Source organism: Lathyrus oleraceus, chromosome 2, assembly GCF_024323335.1.
Source record: "Lathyrus oleraceus cultivar Zhongwan6 chromosome 2, CAAS_Psat_ZW6_1.0, whole genome shotgun sequence".
NCBI lineage: Eukaryota > Viridiplantae > Streptophyta > Magnoliopsida > Fabales > Fabaceae > Lathyrus > Lathyrus oleraceus.
The window spans coordinates 8,221,701-8,237,329 of record NC_066580.1 but is presented as its reverse complement, the minus strand read 5'-3'; the positions used below and the strand labels follow the sequence as shown (position 1 = coordinate 8,237,329).

Below are 15,629 nucleotides of genomic sequence, written 5' to 3'. Positions count from 1 at the left end.
TGACTACCAACTATGAATAAAGATTGTTGTCTCTGAATCTATGTTCAAATACTGTAATTCTGCAACCAAATGATGTTTATATCTAGTTATGTTGATTTTGGATCATTTGATTCACGGAGTCTCAACCTCTACATAAATTGCCTTTATTATTTTCCAATAAATTCTTCGATGTAGTATGAGTAGAGTCAAATTTATTAGTTGTTGTATTTCTAGAGTTTCTGACCTAATCAAGAACTCTAGAGTCCAAACACAAACAATATTCTCCTTCACCAGCTCTAGAATTATACTTTTAATATATTTCAAGAACTCTGGATATTTTACACATGCCTTCCTGAAATGTATGACAAATTTAACATATAACTCTTTCATAGAGGAATTTATTATAATATTCCAAACATCCATTATGCTTTCTAATATCACACCAACTTTGATCAGTTTCCATCATCACCTTTGATTTGTTTGGATCTTATCGCAGGCTTAAGTCTAATTCTCACTTTTTTGTTATGTCATACCTACAAATTAATGCATATGATATAAAAAACACATTTTCAACCAAATTCATTAGCGTTGTATCATGATTAGTGACAATGACATGTGACATGTTGTTGATCTTTCAACATAGTCTTACACACTTCCAAAATCCAAGTAACATTGTCCTTTTTTTCACATTCTAAAATTGAAAATCCAACTTAAAAAGTCATTTATGTAGAAGTAACACCAACAATTTCCATAAGTGGATGTTTGTACTTGTTGGTCTTATATGTTGAATCAATTATCAACATAATGAAAAATGTGTTAAACAACTTAGTGGAATTAGAATGAGTCTAAAATATATCTCAAATGGTTTCTCCATCCTCACACACTTTATACCTAGATTCATAATAGTTCTCATCTAAAAGCTTCAATAGTTGTTGCATTTTAGATCTTGAACCTCGTATCGCCTTGTTGTTTCAGACACACACATTGTATACTTGCTTAATATTTGAGATATTTTAAGGTATTTTCCGTTTCAAAGTTGCAAGAATGTTTTTGGGTTGCACCATGTTCAATATCATGTCAGAAACAATATCATTCTCTTCAGAATTAAGGTGGCAAGCAATGGAATGAGCGACTGACTTGTAACACAGGTCATGATTATGTATACAACAAACCACATTGAATGTCCATGTATCATTCGCCTTAAGGTACCCTCACAACTTATTAGAACATTCGTATTTCTTCATTTTGGTGTCATCCTGTTTCAACTTTCATATAGGTTTTTGGTACTTGTCACTTCTTTCACATGTAATCGTCACAGATGCTGGTCTTCTATCAGAACTAGAATCCTATCTTTTGATTATAATGTTGAACCCCAATTAGACAGCCTTTGTGCGGATCGATTGAAGCATATGATCACGAATAGAAATCTACTATTTAGTCATAAATTGTTTTCCAATATCTACATGGATGGCCCCCGGTATCTAGACACCACCCGATTTAACATCCATACACCCAACAACTTTGGGAACAACATCAGGGTACACAATTGTTGCAACATGTCATAACATAATCAAATGAAAATTCAACATAAAAACACTCTGAATATTAATCTCTGAAATAACATGCAACATAATCTTGAGGCAATGCTCGTTTTTAAGTACAAAAACAAGATTCTTACAAGGAATGAGAAAGGAAATATATGTACATTACCTTAAATTTCATCTTATTTTGCTCCTTTTGATGTGAAAAAATAGAAGAATGTGATTTTGAAGTACAAAACTTGATTGAGAATGGAAAGAGATTTTTGTAGTGTTCTGAAAGTATGGTGGTATGATCATGAAATGAAAAGTACATGCAAGGTGGTGTTTACAGATATTGGTATCCATATTGTTTTAGGAGATTGAACTCTAGACTATTTTTTGGGCAAATAGGAACGACTCACTAACGATGATGGTGTAATGTATAATAGGTGTGTCCGAATTTTAAAATTCGAATAATTGAAGAGCATTTTAAGGTTTTCTAAGGGTGGTTATCCACCCTCTTAGTGAGAAGAGCAACTCTCAGCTTTATTATACTCGTACAAAAAAGTAATTCCAATTCTTCTTATTTTGAAAAAAAAAATGTTTGATTATGAGTGTCACATTTATCAATAATGAAAAATGTTTCAAAATAAATACCCATTTTCGGTTTTTAAATTATTTAAGCATTATTTTTTCAACTATACCATTTAGTTATGATATAATATTGATAATAATGACTCGAGATTTTAACTTGTCACCCCAACATTTATATCTGATACCCCATCCTATTTAGAGTACTTTTATCGTTATACTCTTTTATAAATATCATAATTTTTTGAAATTTTCATGTTTTTATAGAAAATTTGTAGTCTGTATCGGAAATTTTGGAAATTTCCATTTTTTTTACCGCAACAAAGACATATATACCGCAAATTTAGTATTTCCGGTAAAAAAAAATATAGGAAAGTTTAAAATTTTCCGGTAGAAATCTGGAGTGTATTACCGGAAATTATGAAATTTTCGGGAAATACCACAAAATTCCGGAAATCTTAAAATTTCTGGTATGTGTCTCAGAATTTTAAAAAATGTTTAAATTTTTGGTATTTTCCACAAAAATTTGTTCAACTTTTTTCTGCATAATTGATTCGATAAAAAAACCATCTGGTATAGTATATACATATAACAAAACATATGATACATACAAGATTACAAAATAAATTAGGATGACTTTCTAACTTCATCTTTCCATTGTCTAATTAGTCCTGCATAGGTTGATTCTCATTCTTTTGCATCTTCAGTACAATTATGTCTCCAATGGTCAGTGACGGGAGGCAATTGACTATTAAGTTTTAACTTTACATGAATCAAATGGTTATTATTGACAAAATCAACAACAATGATATTATGCTTGCTCGTATACATAGGTGAAGCTAAGGTAAAAGAGAAAAAGGTAATGTTAAGTCTCTTTGACAGGGAGACAATACGACATTATATCTACAAGCAACAGGATAACACATATCAGGAATCGTCATCCATTTATCAGTATCCTTCACACCAAAGTGTTCTCTACTCATAAGGCATTCCTAACTTCAGAGACAGTGTCATAGAACAAATTAGACAATAATTTAGGGTGTCAATGAACTTGAGTATCTAACTGCGTCCGAACCAACAACCATGACTCTTCTCCCCATCCAAGTAAGTTGCAATAGCCCAAAAACCACAATTTTCATCGTCACCCACATCAACAATCTCATTAATGTATGGATGCAAGAAAATAGGAAATTTAGACAAGTAAAGATGCCTCGAAGATGTAGTTGACGGTTGACTTAGATCCGACATACTAGACGGTTGACTTCCAGTTAGTTTTGTATTTGATCTCTTTGTAGTTTGACTCCTCTGTGTGACCCCTCACCATACTTCCACTGTGAAGGATCACGATGCACATCACTCTCTTCACCTTTTTACTCATTTTATTCCCCCTCTTTAACTTGTACTTCACCGGCGATGAACACATAGAAGTTATGGATGAATGTGTTAGTTCCCAAACCTTTTTATTCAATATCCTTTGGTCTACAATATCCAAAGTACTGAAATATGTCTTCAACTCTTCACACTCTGCTTCTAAATCCAATTGTGTACCACTTTCTTCATGACTGACATCATGTTCTTCAATGTGTAATTTCTTTCAAAAAACATGAATTGGTTTTAAAGGAACTGGATTGCCTTGTATTTGGAAACCGACAAGTTGACACGCACAACGTAACTCATGTGTTGTTCTAATGAAGAAACCACGAGCATCTTTGCTTGTACCAACAAATTTTACCCTTTCTAGTTCCTTTCCAATGTGTTGTATATGTTGTTTTGAAACAAAACTGTGCAAGTTGGTATAGAATGGAGAGTTATACCAATGCTCAATATTGACAATACTTTTTTGAAACGAGACCCTGATTGAACCTAAATGCAACTTCAACATGGTATCCACTGCATCTCAACTTCGACATAAATCTCCTTATCTTGTAGTCAACATGTTTTTTAGTCTCCAATAAGCAGATTCGACTCTAAAAATCATAATTAGAAATATATGTTAAATTATGTTTAGTAATGTAATAACATCAAAATGACGGCGATGTACTTGTTCGTTGTTGTGTTCCATGGATGAGTGACTCTGTTAGTCCAAGCCGCAATAAACTTTTCTTTTTACGATGCCAACCATGTTTCACTCACATACTTAACAAATAAAGGAGTATCATCACAAACAGTCTCAAAGTGCTTCAAGCGTGCGATAAACTTAGTTTCTCTATTAGCATACATGATGTTATTCCATAAATCCATGACATGTTCTTGTCTTTCTGATTTAACCTACTATTTACCTTTCATACTAACATTTTTTGAAATATGGAACAAATAAAACATATGAGTTGAGTTTGAATACAGAACTTCCATGGCATTGATCAACGCAAGTTCTCGGTCCGTTACCACAACCTTCAGTAGCAATTTCTCAGAAGAGAACAACTATTTAAGCTCCTTCAATGTCCATTTGAATTTCTCCTCACTTTCATGTTCCAAATAGGAAAAGCCTACCGAAATGTCAATTTTATTGATGTAACACCAACAATCTCAAACAGTGGCAATCGGTACGTGTATGATCACAATGCAAATAATAAAAAATATGATAAATCATAGTATGTCGAAAAAATATCAAAGTATGATCACGATGCACATTACTTATTTGTCTTGTATGTACAATAAAAAATCAACACTAAATAAAACATATTCATTGAATCAGGTTGTGTCCAAAAGATATCAGCAACATTTGAGTCTTCCCTATTTCTAGTCCAACACATGTATTTTTTTCTATGAATAAGACTCAACAAAATTTGCATTTCCTTCAATAGACTCTCTTGTTCATTTTGTATATCTTTATACACCTGGGTAACACTTGTGAGGTTTTCTGGATCTTTGTCTCTCAAAGCGGCAACTATGTACCGTAGAGGCATGTTGTACTTCGTCATGTCACTTACAAATTATCTTTCATGAATTTTTAGACGGTCAAATATGTCATGACCTTCTAAATTATTAGATAGTTTATGATTGTCCAACCTACACATAACTATCACCTTCCAACCGCTACCACTCATTGCAGATCTCAGCCTAAAAGCACATTTCACTTTCATACTATAAATGTCCTCTGAGGATTTAGTGCTTTCAGATGCATTCTTCCTTTTATAATTTTCTCCTCTCTCACAACTCATAATCAATTTATATTGCATACCTCGCTTCCCATTTGCAGTTTCAGAACGAACAATCACAACAATAATGTCATGTTGTTTGCCAATATCATGTGCTCATGCTAGTACTTCAGATCGAGACTCAAATATCTATAATTTACATCATACAAAAAGTATACTATCAATATCATATAGAGATGGGAAAATATTTAAATTAAATTTGTTACATAAAAAATATATTGCGTGAGTGGTGAAGAACTGCGTAAAATCTGTACATGAATCTATAGAGGACCTTGCCTGCTCCGGACCACATAAATAAAGCATTTTTTCTGTTTTCTGCACTGCTACTGAAAATTTGGATGACAGGCAAAATTTCTGATATACCGAAAATTTTTAAATCTCCGGTATTTCGGAAATGTTAAATTTGCGGGAGTTTTTTGTTTTTTATTCCGAAAATTTTGACAATTTCCGATATGGGTTTAAGATTTCAAAGGAAAATACCTGAAATTCTGTAATTTTCGGTATTTCTTCACCAGATGTTTTTAAAAGTCCCATACAAATGCGAGATTTTTCAAAAATGCAAAAAAAATGCTTATTGAAAATTTTGTTTATATTATTAGAGATTTCATTTTGGAAATCTTTGTAAGAGTGAAAAAATTTTAAGAAAAATAAATTTTGATTGATAAATAATAGAAAAGACATTTTTTAAATTATAAGGACCGTGCTAGATATAAGTGTGGGATGACAAGTTATCTGCATCTTCCTAATCAATGTTACGCGGAAAGACTTGGAACAATTCATATCGTAATGAATGGCTTAGTTGAGTTAGATTCATCTGAATTCATCAACATTTTCTTCTATTTTTTTCCTTCTGTTTTTTATAATATAAAACTGTAAACAAATTATTAATACTTATGAATAAATAACTTTTAAAATAAAATAAAAAAATTGTAATGGATGGATTAAAAAAGATATGATATTTATCTGAAGAGAAATGTTATTATTTCCACAAATCAATTGCCTTATTCGATGCGTAGAGATCGTGAATTTGGATTCACCATATTTCACTTATTCAATATTAAAAGATAAAAGATTTGTTATTCGACTTCTAAATCAAAAAGAAAAAATATTAATTACACATTTTTTTAACTGATATGATAAATTTATACTTTCCACTAACTAACTTGACCATAAAAACTAAATTTTGCCTTAGAAAATTTGTTATATTATGTATTTATCATTTGACTAAAAATATTTATGTTGCATTGCTTAACATTTCATACACACTTTCTTTTCTTTTAGTTTTATTTCTAGTAAAAACTATAAACAGTTTACTCAAAATTTCAGGTAAACTATTATGTTGTTTTTTAATTTGTTGATCTTTAAATCTGAGCCCTTGAAATTTAATCCAATGACTTACAAATTCCAAATGTATTTTTCCAACCAAACAAATTTCAAAAATTACATATGAGTAATAATGAAATTGGAGGTGAGCTTCCAATATCACTTTCAAACTATGATTCTGTCAATGTGGAGACAAAAGGGATCAAAATGACAGTGATGAAAATTCCAAAATCTTTGTAAGTATTGATTTGTCAAGAAACAAACTTGGAGATATTTCAAATATCATTGGAGACTTTATGATCTTAAAGGACTTAACCTTTCCCATAACAGGCTCACTTGTCCTATTCCCAAATCCATGGGAAACTTGACAAATATGTTATCGTTGGATCTCTCGTCAAATATGCTAACTGGTGTGATTCCTGCAGAATTAACTAATTTGGATTTTCTTGAAGTCTTAATCTTTCCTATAACCATCTTGTGGAAGAAATACCTCAAGGACAACAGTTTAATACATTTACAACTGATCCCCAAGAGTGAAAACCAAAGGCTATGGTGGTTAATGACAAACATATTAACTGAAGATTTGTATTTGAAATGGATAATTCTTCAGATGAAGGAGAAGAAAATTACACAGGTTAGTGAAATGGATAATTCTTCAGTTGAAGGAGAAGAGAATTTGTATTTGAAATGGATAATTCTTCAGATGAAGGAGAAGAAAATTACACAGGTTAGTGAACTGACAAAAATGTACCTCACCATCTAAGTCATTCATCCATGGTTGCATATATATATTGAACTGCACAAAAAGATTGTTGAACTCGCTTCACAATGAATGGCATCCACCTCCCCACCAACCTAAACAAGTTGTATCCTATTTTTTGACTCGATTATCAGTTACCAGTAATCACCACATGAGCAAACCCCATGACGAAAATGATGAAATCGATTTATATCCCTGATAACAATTTCTCGTTGTACAACTTTCGATATCAACTTTATCACTGCATGACAATCTACACATATTCGAAGATTTTTAATAATGCGAATAGAACAAGCAAGCGGGGTCCGAATGAGTCCATAAGCCAAGGCCAGTCTCTCACTATGTAACCACAGGTGTCGCTCTTTTTCATCCTCCTCTACATCAAGCAAAACAGCATTGCAATCAGGAACATACCCTGCATCCCTGGTTTTCTTGTTTAACCATTCAAGCATAGCACATATTAGTTTAATGTCAGGATGAGAAGTGTCACCCACAGAGAAATAGTGAACAACACCTTGGTTCTCAACCCAGCTTAAGCCAGGTTCTTTCTTCACTCTTTTCTTTTGCATATTTTTCCTAACTAAAGCTACACTGTCCCATCGCCCCGCAGTGGCATACATGTTTGACAGAAGTACATGGGTCGCATCATCATGCGGCTCCATCTCAAGTACATGTTGGGCACAAACTCTTCCTAGATCAACTTTCTTGTGGATAACACAAGCCCCGAGCAATGCGCGCCAAACCATTACACTAGGTTGATATGGAATTTCTCCAATGAGTTTCATTGCTTCATCCAATCGGCCCAATCTTCCAAGAAGCCAAACCATGCAAGTATAATGTTCTATACATGGCTCAATGCCGTAGTCCTGTGACATTGACATAAAGTGAGCTTGTCCTTTCAATAACAGTCCTGCATTGCTACAAGCAGACAGGACACCAACGAAAGTCAGTTTATTAGGTTTGCAATCACTATGTTGCATCATTTCATATAAAGTTAGAGCCTCCGCACTCATGCCATGCATAGAATATCCACAGATCATAGCATTCCATGAAACTTCATCCCGTTTGTTCATCTTATCAAATGTAAGTCGGGCATCATTAATTCTTCCACATTTAGCATACATATCTATCAAGGAATTTGCAACTACAGTGTCATTGTAATACATGGTTTTGATGGTTAAGGAATGAACCTGAAGTCCTGGCTCTAATGCCGCTAAGCTAGCACAGGCACGAAGAACACTTGAGTAAGTCACTTCAGTTGGCTGCATGTCATACTCAAGCATATATGAAAATAAATTCATTGCTTTCTCTCCATCCCCAAGCTGAACATAACCAACGATTATAGTGTTCCAAGTCACATCATTCCGATCTGGCAATTCCTCGAACAATTTCATGGAGTTCTCAATTTCACCACACTTAGCATAAACATCCATGATGGCATTTGACACAAACACGTTTGAGTTCAGACCAAATTTCAGCACACAAGAATGAATTTGCATTCCCAAATTAAGCAAAACTAAAGAGGCACAAGCTTGCAGCACACTAGCAAATGTAAAATTATTAGGGAGGACAGGTGTTTGCCTCATTCGAAGAAACAAATCCAAAGCCTCCTTACTTCTGTCACTCTGAGCGTACCGTGCTATCATCAGACTCCAAGGAATAAGATCATTTTTCGGCATTTCCTCAAAAAGCCGTTGCGCGTCCACAATCTCCCCAGACTTCGCATACAACTCAAGCAATGCAATGCCAACAAAAAGATCATGATCATAACTACCTTTCAAAGCACATCCATGAACACTTTTCCCAACATTATACGCCTCTAGACCAAGACAGGACTTAAGTGCACCAGAAATGGTGAAATTGTTGGGCCTGTACCCCATAATCCTCATTTTATTGAAAAGTTGCAATGACTCCTCATAGAAACAATTCTCAGCATAACAAGCTACCATCCCAGTCCAAGACACCATATCCTTACAACAAATATCATCGAAAACATGACGAGCAACATCGACATTTCCACAAACAGAATAAGCATCAATAAGAGCAGTCCCAACAAATGCATTAACATGATGGCCAAGCTTATAAACACAAGCATGAAGTGTCCAACACAAGTGAGCCAAATCCATGCTCACCAGCAACTTGAGAAGAGTAGTAAAAACAAACGGGTTCACCTCATGCCCTTCTCTGAATAACCTGTATTGAAAATAAAAACACATATCTTAGAATATAACAAGTGCATTTATACAATCAATACAATCAATCTCTATCTATCTATGAAGCACGGACACCTCTAGGCGTAGGCGTGTCGCGGTGTCCGACACTTGTATGACACACGTACAACACGTGTCAAAAAAGTCAGACAAATGTCGGAAAAGTCAAACAAGTGTCGCCAAAAAATGGTTTTTTTATGTTTCGACACTTGTTGAATCGGTTTCCAACACCAATATGACACTCATACAACACGTGTCACACAATTCAGACAAATTTTTCAAAAAGAAATTGTTTTTCTTTTTGCTTCATCACACCTTATACATTTTTTGTCCAAATCTCATACATTTCTAAAAGAGTTAAACATGTTTTGAACGATGATATCACTGAAGAATTAAAAAAATTAATTTTGATTAGAATATTTTTTTAAAAAATTATAGAGGATAAATGAAACTCAAATATAATCATATACATAACGGTGACGGTGTCCTATATTTTTATATTATCGGTGTTGGAGTGTCTGTGTCGTGTCGGAGTGTCTGTGTCGGAGTTTATGCTTCATAACTATCTATTCTAAGAAACATTTTCAACTAATAACATGTGGCAGAATTCCACACCTTTATTTTCAGTTTTTTTTCCTCACGTTAGTATAATCTTACGCTATAGCTTGTTTTACTAGTAGTGTTATTAAAAAAGAAAACTTTACCTGAGAATGAAATGAAGAGCTTCATTGAATTGATGGGAACGGGAGTAACCTTGAGCCAGGGTGACAAAAGTGATGGTGTTAGTGAGAAGCATTTCATCAAACAGTTTGGAAGCATCATGCAAGGAGTTGGACTGAACATAAAAGTTAAGAAGAATGTTTTGAGCGAACAAGTCAAGAGAAGCGCCACGCTTGAGAATGTGACAGTGGAGATGCTTCCCAGCGTTTGGGTCGGCGCCGTTTTGGATAATTTGTTGGAGCATGTGGGCGTAGGAATGAGAATCCAAAGCAGAAAGACATGGTTGGTGTTGGTGATGGATGTGGCGAAAGGGAAGTAATAGTAGTGACAGTTTTGTTCTGTCACGAACTAAACTCTTAAACATGTTTCATTGTATGTTTTTTCTTGCTCTTTTCATTCGTTGCTTTGGAGTGAACCAAACATACATAAAATTAGTGAATTTGCATGTTTCATGTACTTTCAAGTGTTCACCAAATAAATTATTTTAAGCATAGTTTTATTTTGGTTACATAAAATTTAAATGGGTCGAAAACTGGCCTCAAGATATTTATAAAATTAAAAGATGTTCGGACATCGAAAGTTAAACCAACAATCTTATATTGTGTTGTGTGATGTTCTCACATCACATCGACGAGTGAAAGTTGAACCTACAATCTACAATTCTATATTATGTGATATTTTCACATCGATCATATCAACAAGTGAAAGTTGAACCTACAATCTACAATCTACAATCATGTCTTGTGTAATATCCTCACATCGATTCACATCAAAAAATGAAAGTTAAATCTCGATTCACATCAAATGAAAGTTAAACCTACAACTTTCCGTTGTGTGATGTTCTCACATCGATGTGTGAAAGTTGAACCCTACAACTTTCTGTTGTGATGTTCTCACATCGATGTGTGAAAGTTGAACCTATAATATTCTGTTGTGTGATGTTCTCGTAAAGACAACAAAAGTTAAACCTGCAATCTTTGATCCCTCGATGTTCAAGGCATGTTCTCACATCGACAGCAGGAGTTAAACCTACTATCTTTGATCTTTCAGTGTTCAAGGCAACTCTTTATAAAATAGACAGTTTATTTATGAGGGTATAATAAACTTTTCCCCCACAAAAATGCAAAAAATTCAAAATAGCATAAATTTGAACTTATAACATTCCGAGGAAATATATATATATATATATATATATATATATATATATATATATATATATATATATATATATATATATATATATATATGCAATTTTCGATGGTACTCCGATAAAGTCTCAATTTAATTTGATTTTAATAGGAATTAAAACTGTTGACAGAAAATAGCGAGAATTAAAAATAAAAGAAAACTTCATAAAAATTAAAAACATGTTTAACTTTTATTTTAAAAAGTTTAATTGTCAACTTATCCATACACTGGTATAACAAGCTTGTTAAAACTAATCATAAAAAGGGTTTCAATATAGACACATTGAGGCCAAATAAAAATTTGATTTTACTTTACAAGCTATCATATTAGTCTCCAAATTTTTTGATAGACTAATGATCCAAAAACCCAAGAAATACAATACAATTCCACCAGAAAACTTTAATGGTATGTTCGGATCAGCATTGGTGAGAACTTCTTGCATCGCAGCGTCGATTCAACGCAAAAATACCGACGCGAAAATACTAAAGCAAGTATGCAGTGGGTTGTCCATCAATTTGATCAAAAGTTGACAGAATATAACTTTTCAAGCCAGTGGTTTCAAAATATAACTAAAGTATAACTATTGACTACTGAGCATAAGAATTTAAGTAGGGTATCGAAACAACGGGCGATGAATTTATTGTCAGAGTACAAAACCTCTTAACTGATGCATCAAATCAGAATTATAACAAGAGTGAATTTTGTCCAAGTATAAAGAACTTAAAAGAAACTAAAATCTTCTGTGTGAATCACCTCCTCTCAAACTCGGCTTCATGGCAATGTGGATCTAACCAGTCCTTAGGAGAGGATCTCTTCACCATGCCGGCATTTGCTTTCCCCACACCCACAAGCTCCCTTAAGTTATCCAACTTATTCTCCCTACCAGTCCCACTATTTTTCTTATCCGCTTCTTTCAGCTTTTGCTTGAACCGCTGCTTCCGGTTTGATAAATTTACCTCTTCCTTCTGTTTTGATTGTGAAGGAGGTGCCCCGTGTGGGCCGAGATAGATGTTCTCTTCCTTCTTCACCTACACAAACAAATAAATACAGTAAATATAGACAGTGTCAGCTCAACCATTTTCAATATTTAAAGCCTACATATTAACCGGTCATCCTAACACAAAACAATTCTTTCAACCAAACCTTTGCAGCAGAATTTGATGGTTCTATGCTTGTAACATTTTCTTTAGTTTGATCTGACTCTTCAATTCCAAGACTCGGAATCACAAATCCATCAGTGTCTACAACCAAAAACAGTCCACACAATATGCATTTAGGAACAAAACTAAAATGCTATCAAGTATCAAGATGCATCTGTAAAAAGATCCCAACCATGTAACACGAGTATTAAGATGCATGTATCTCACATGAGAACGCAAAATCAAACTAACACATGCTTTCTAACTTGTAATCAAAATCAATAAGTACCAACAAAAGACAGGTTACTTCTAATAGCAAACAAACAACATCGTAAACTTCAACCTAAATCATATATGCATGGATATTCATCACATAAACAACACATAATAATAAACCTTCATCAGATAATAGCAACCCTTTATCAGACCAGAGATATCATCTTTTTCTTGAAATTCGTTGATTTATAAATCTCAACAACTTGTTTATATTAATACATAAATATAAATAAATGCAGCTGTCAAGGATTGAAGCATAGGTCAACAGTTTACACTCGGCTAACTCAACTAGCGCCTACCAGTTGAGCTACCACCCTCCCCCACCAGAGATATCATCATATGTATACAATATATAACAAAGTCAACCCTAACAAAACACTATAATTTGCATTAAAATTTTGAATCAAACAACATCAAATCAAGCTAGAACTACAAGCACAGCATCAAATCAAGCTAGAACTACAAGCATTCGCAGGATGTGATCCTAATTAGCTAAAATACAGGACAATCAATTACCCTAGAAAATAAAATTAGGTAGACATGAAAATCAATAACTGAACAAACTAGAACATATAACAAATAAATTGATCCAATTGGCAAATATTTGGTATTGTGATTCAAACCAGTTCCAACCTAAATGCAATAAATCAGTAAAACTCAAAAAAAACCCCAATTAGTTGACAGATTCATAACTTATCCCAAATATTTTAGGGAAAAGCAAAAGATCTCTCTTTTTTTCATCTTTTCAGAAATTGAAATTAAAAAAAAAAATTGAATTGAAAATACTTACCCCACTCGTCTTCTTCTGGTTGAATTGGAGAATTGGAGTGTAGTGAAGAGAGATCCATGGAAAAGTGAAGACCATGGGTTTGAATGCGAAATGGGCGATGAAGCCCTATTGAAGAAACTGAGACCGAACACGCTAAGATTGATTCGATCCGGAAGATATAAACAAAATCAATCTTCGAAGAATCAATCTAGATGCGGAATTGATAGAGATGAATTAAACCCTAACTCTAGGGTTTCGGTGTGCCGGAACTACCCTTGCTGATTTGGGGGGAAATTGTTCGAAAATGGAAGTAGTATTTCTCCACCACTCAAGGGTACTTCTGTCATTTTTGAAAGGATTCTTTCCAATTATTTTATTCTTCAACCTTTTTTTTCTTTTGAGTAGATTGATTGACTGATTTTTTTATTTAGATAAATATTCTTCATTTTTTTTTATTTCCTTGAAGTATTTTTGTGGTATAATTTTATAAAATTTAATTATTAATATCAAATTAAATTAATTGATTTCTATATTGTGCAAGGACTCATATGATATGTCATTATGTTTTTTTTTCACCTAGTTGTAGTTTTATATTCACTCTGATTTTTATTATAGATTGTTTTGGAAAGAAATTATATTAAATTATAAATTCTTTTATAATAATAAAAACTAATGTTATTTTTTATTGTATTTTTAATTATTTTTATTCTTTTTTTCAAAAAAAAAATATATCATTAATAAAAAACTGTAAATTTCTTTATTATTTTATCTTTTCATGCATCAATGCTTATATTTATTAATAATATAAAAATGTTCAAATGAAATATAATTAAAAAAAATAATAGATATTTTCATGCAATATTAATATTAACTTGAAATTTGTAGTAGTTCTTGTGCAACTCCTTTAAAGATTCCTTTTAAAAACACTTGAGCATCCTTTCATCTTCGTGTCTTTGATCATTTTGGTGTCATAAAGGGTTTGACCGGTGTGGGTCGATTTTGTGGCCTCCGTCTATTCCGACAATGGCTTCCCCTTCTCGCTAAAATTCACAATCTTGCTTCAAGTGGTTTATAAGTCTTCTATGCAATCTTATGTGATTCTTTTAATTATTGTTTCGATCTAGGTTTGTGTGATTCAAGCTTTCAAATATCTACCTGAGTTTGTTGAATTTGCTTCAATCAGAAATCCGGTTTCATGTTGAATTAGTGTTGCCTTGGAAGAATAGTCAAGCTTTTCTAGTTCCCTTTTGGACGTGATTGAACTTGTTCGGTTGTCTTTGTGAATGTATTTGCATGGAGATTCAAACTTTTTACTGGTCTAATTGTGAAATTTGAAATTTGGTGTTTGCATTGGATAAATCTATATGTATTGCAGTCGAAGTCATGGTTTCTAAAGGGAAGGGGTACAAGACATATTTTTTTGCCCAAATGTTGAGTAAGACATGTGATATTATTCCCTCATTATCAGTTTTTGTATTCTAGTTTAAAAAGAGATGATATCGCTATCAAAAATCTTGAGGACGAATAAAAGGTTAGTCATGAATCGTGCAAAAATCATCTTCATGGAAGGTTGATTTTGTTTAAAAAAGACTCTCACATAAGTTTAAGTATGGTATTTTTAAAATTCTCACCCACTCTTATTTTTTGTATGGTTTGGTGAGAAACCAAGTCTATTTTTCTTCTCACGTATTTGTTCCACATTATTTGTTAGATTTAATCTTACTTATGTTATCTTTGTTATGGTTAGTCGGTCTCAAGCCCAAATAAAAGGATAAGGTTGTGTTAGGCAGTCGACAATCAATGTGAAACTCGGCTGAATCTCTATAACATGGATCGACTACAAAATAATGTGAATTTTATGTTGTTGCTCATAAACAACACGCTATATCGATTGAGTGCAGTTTCAAAAGAGCAAGAGTTGTTGCATCGTCTCCTGGATGCAGTGAAAAATAAGCAAGAGTTCCCACGCCTTCGTGAACGGGTGTGGGTAAATAAG

At 33.2% G+C, this 15,629-nt stretch overlaps 2 protein-coding genes across 2 annotated transcripts; both read right to left on the bottom strand.

Annotated features, from left to right (window-relative positions):
* Nucleotides 1-6,616: 6,616 nt before the first annotated feature.
* On the bottom strand, nt 6,617-10,752 carry LOC127117587 (putative pentatricopeptide repeat-containing protein At5g13230, mitochondrial). The gene is made up of 2 exons (XM_051047654.1): nt 10,246-10,752; nt 6,617-9,524 (listed from the first exon to the last, which is right to left on the bottom strand). The coding sequence occupies exons 1-2, from the start codon at nt 10,623-10,625 to the stop codon at nt 7,466-7,468; spliced, it is 2,439 nt and encodes an 812-aa protein (XP_050903611.1). The 5' UTR covers nt 10,626-10,752; the 3' UTR covers nt 6,617-7,465.
* A 1,253-nt stretch (nt 10,753-12,005) lies between these two features.
* Nucleotides 12,006-13,994, bottom strand: LOC127117586 (uncharacterized). The gene is made up of 3 exons (XM_051047653.1): nt 13,655-13,994; nt 12,593-12,690; nt 12,006-12,477 (listed from the first exon to the last, which is right to left on the bottom strand). The coding sequence occupies exons 1-3, from the start codon at nt 13,710-13,712 to the stop codon at nt 12,199-12,201; spliced, it is 435 nt and encodes a 144-aa protein (XP_050903610.1). The 5' UTR covers nt 13,713-13,994; the 3' UTR covers nt 12,006-12,198.
* Between the last annotated feature and the right edge of the window lie 1,635 nt (nt 13,995-15,629).

Excerpts from the sequence above, each read along its gene's own strand:
- LOC127117587 (XM_051047654.1), bottom strand. The coding sequence starts at position 10,625 with ATGTTTAAGAGTTTAGTTCGTGACAGAACAAAACTGTCACTACTATTA. Across the intron at positions 9,525-10,245 it reads GCTCTTCATTTCATTCTCAG|GTTATTCAGAGAAGGGCATG; the intron begins GTAAAGTTTTCT and ends TTTTCAATACAG.
- LOC127117586 (XM_051047653.1), bottom strand. The coding sequence starts at position 13,712 with ATGGATCTCTCTTCACTACACTCCAATTCTCCAATTCAACCAGAAGAA. Across the intron at positions 12,691-13,654 it reads ACCAGAAGAAGACGAGTGGG|ACACTGATGGATTTGTGATT; the intron begins GTAAGTATTTTC and ends TTTTGGTTGTAG. Across the intron at positions 12,478-12,592 it reads CATCAAATTCTGCTGCAAAG|GTGAAGAAGGAAGAGAACAT; the intron begins GTTTGGTTGAAA and ends TTGTTTGTGTAG.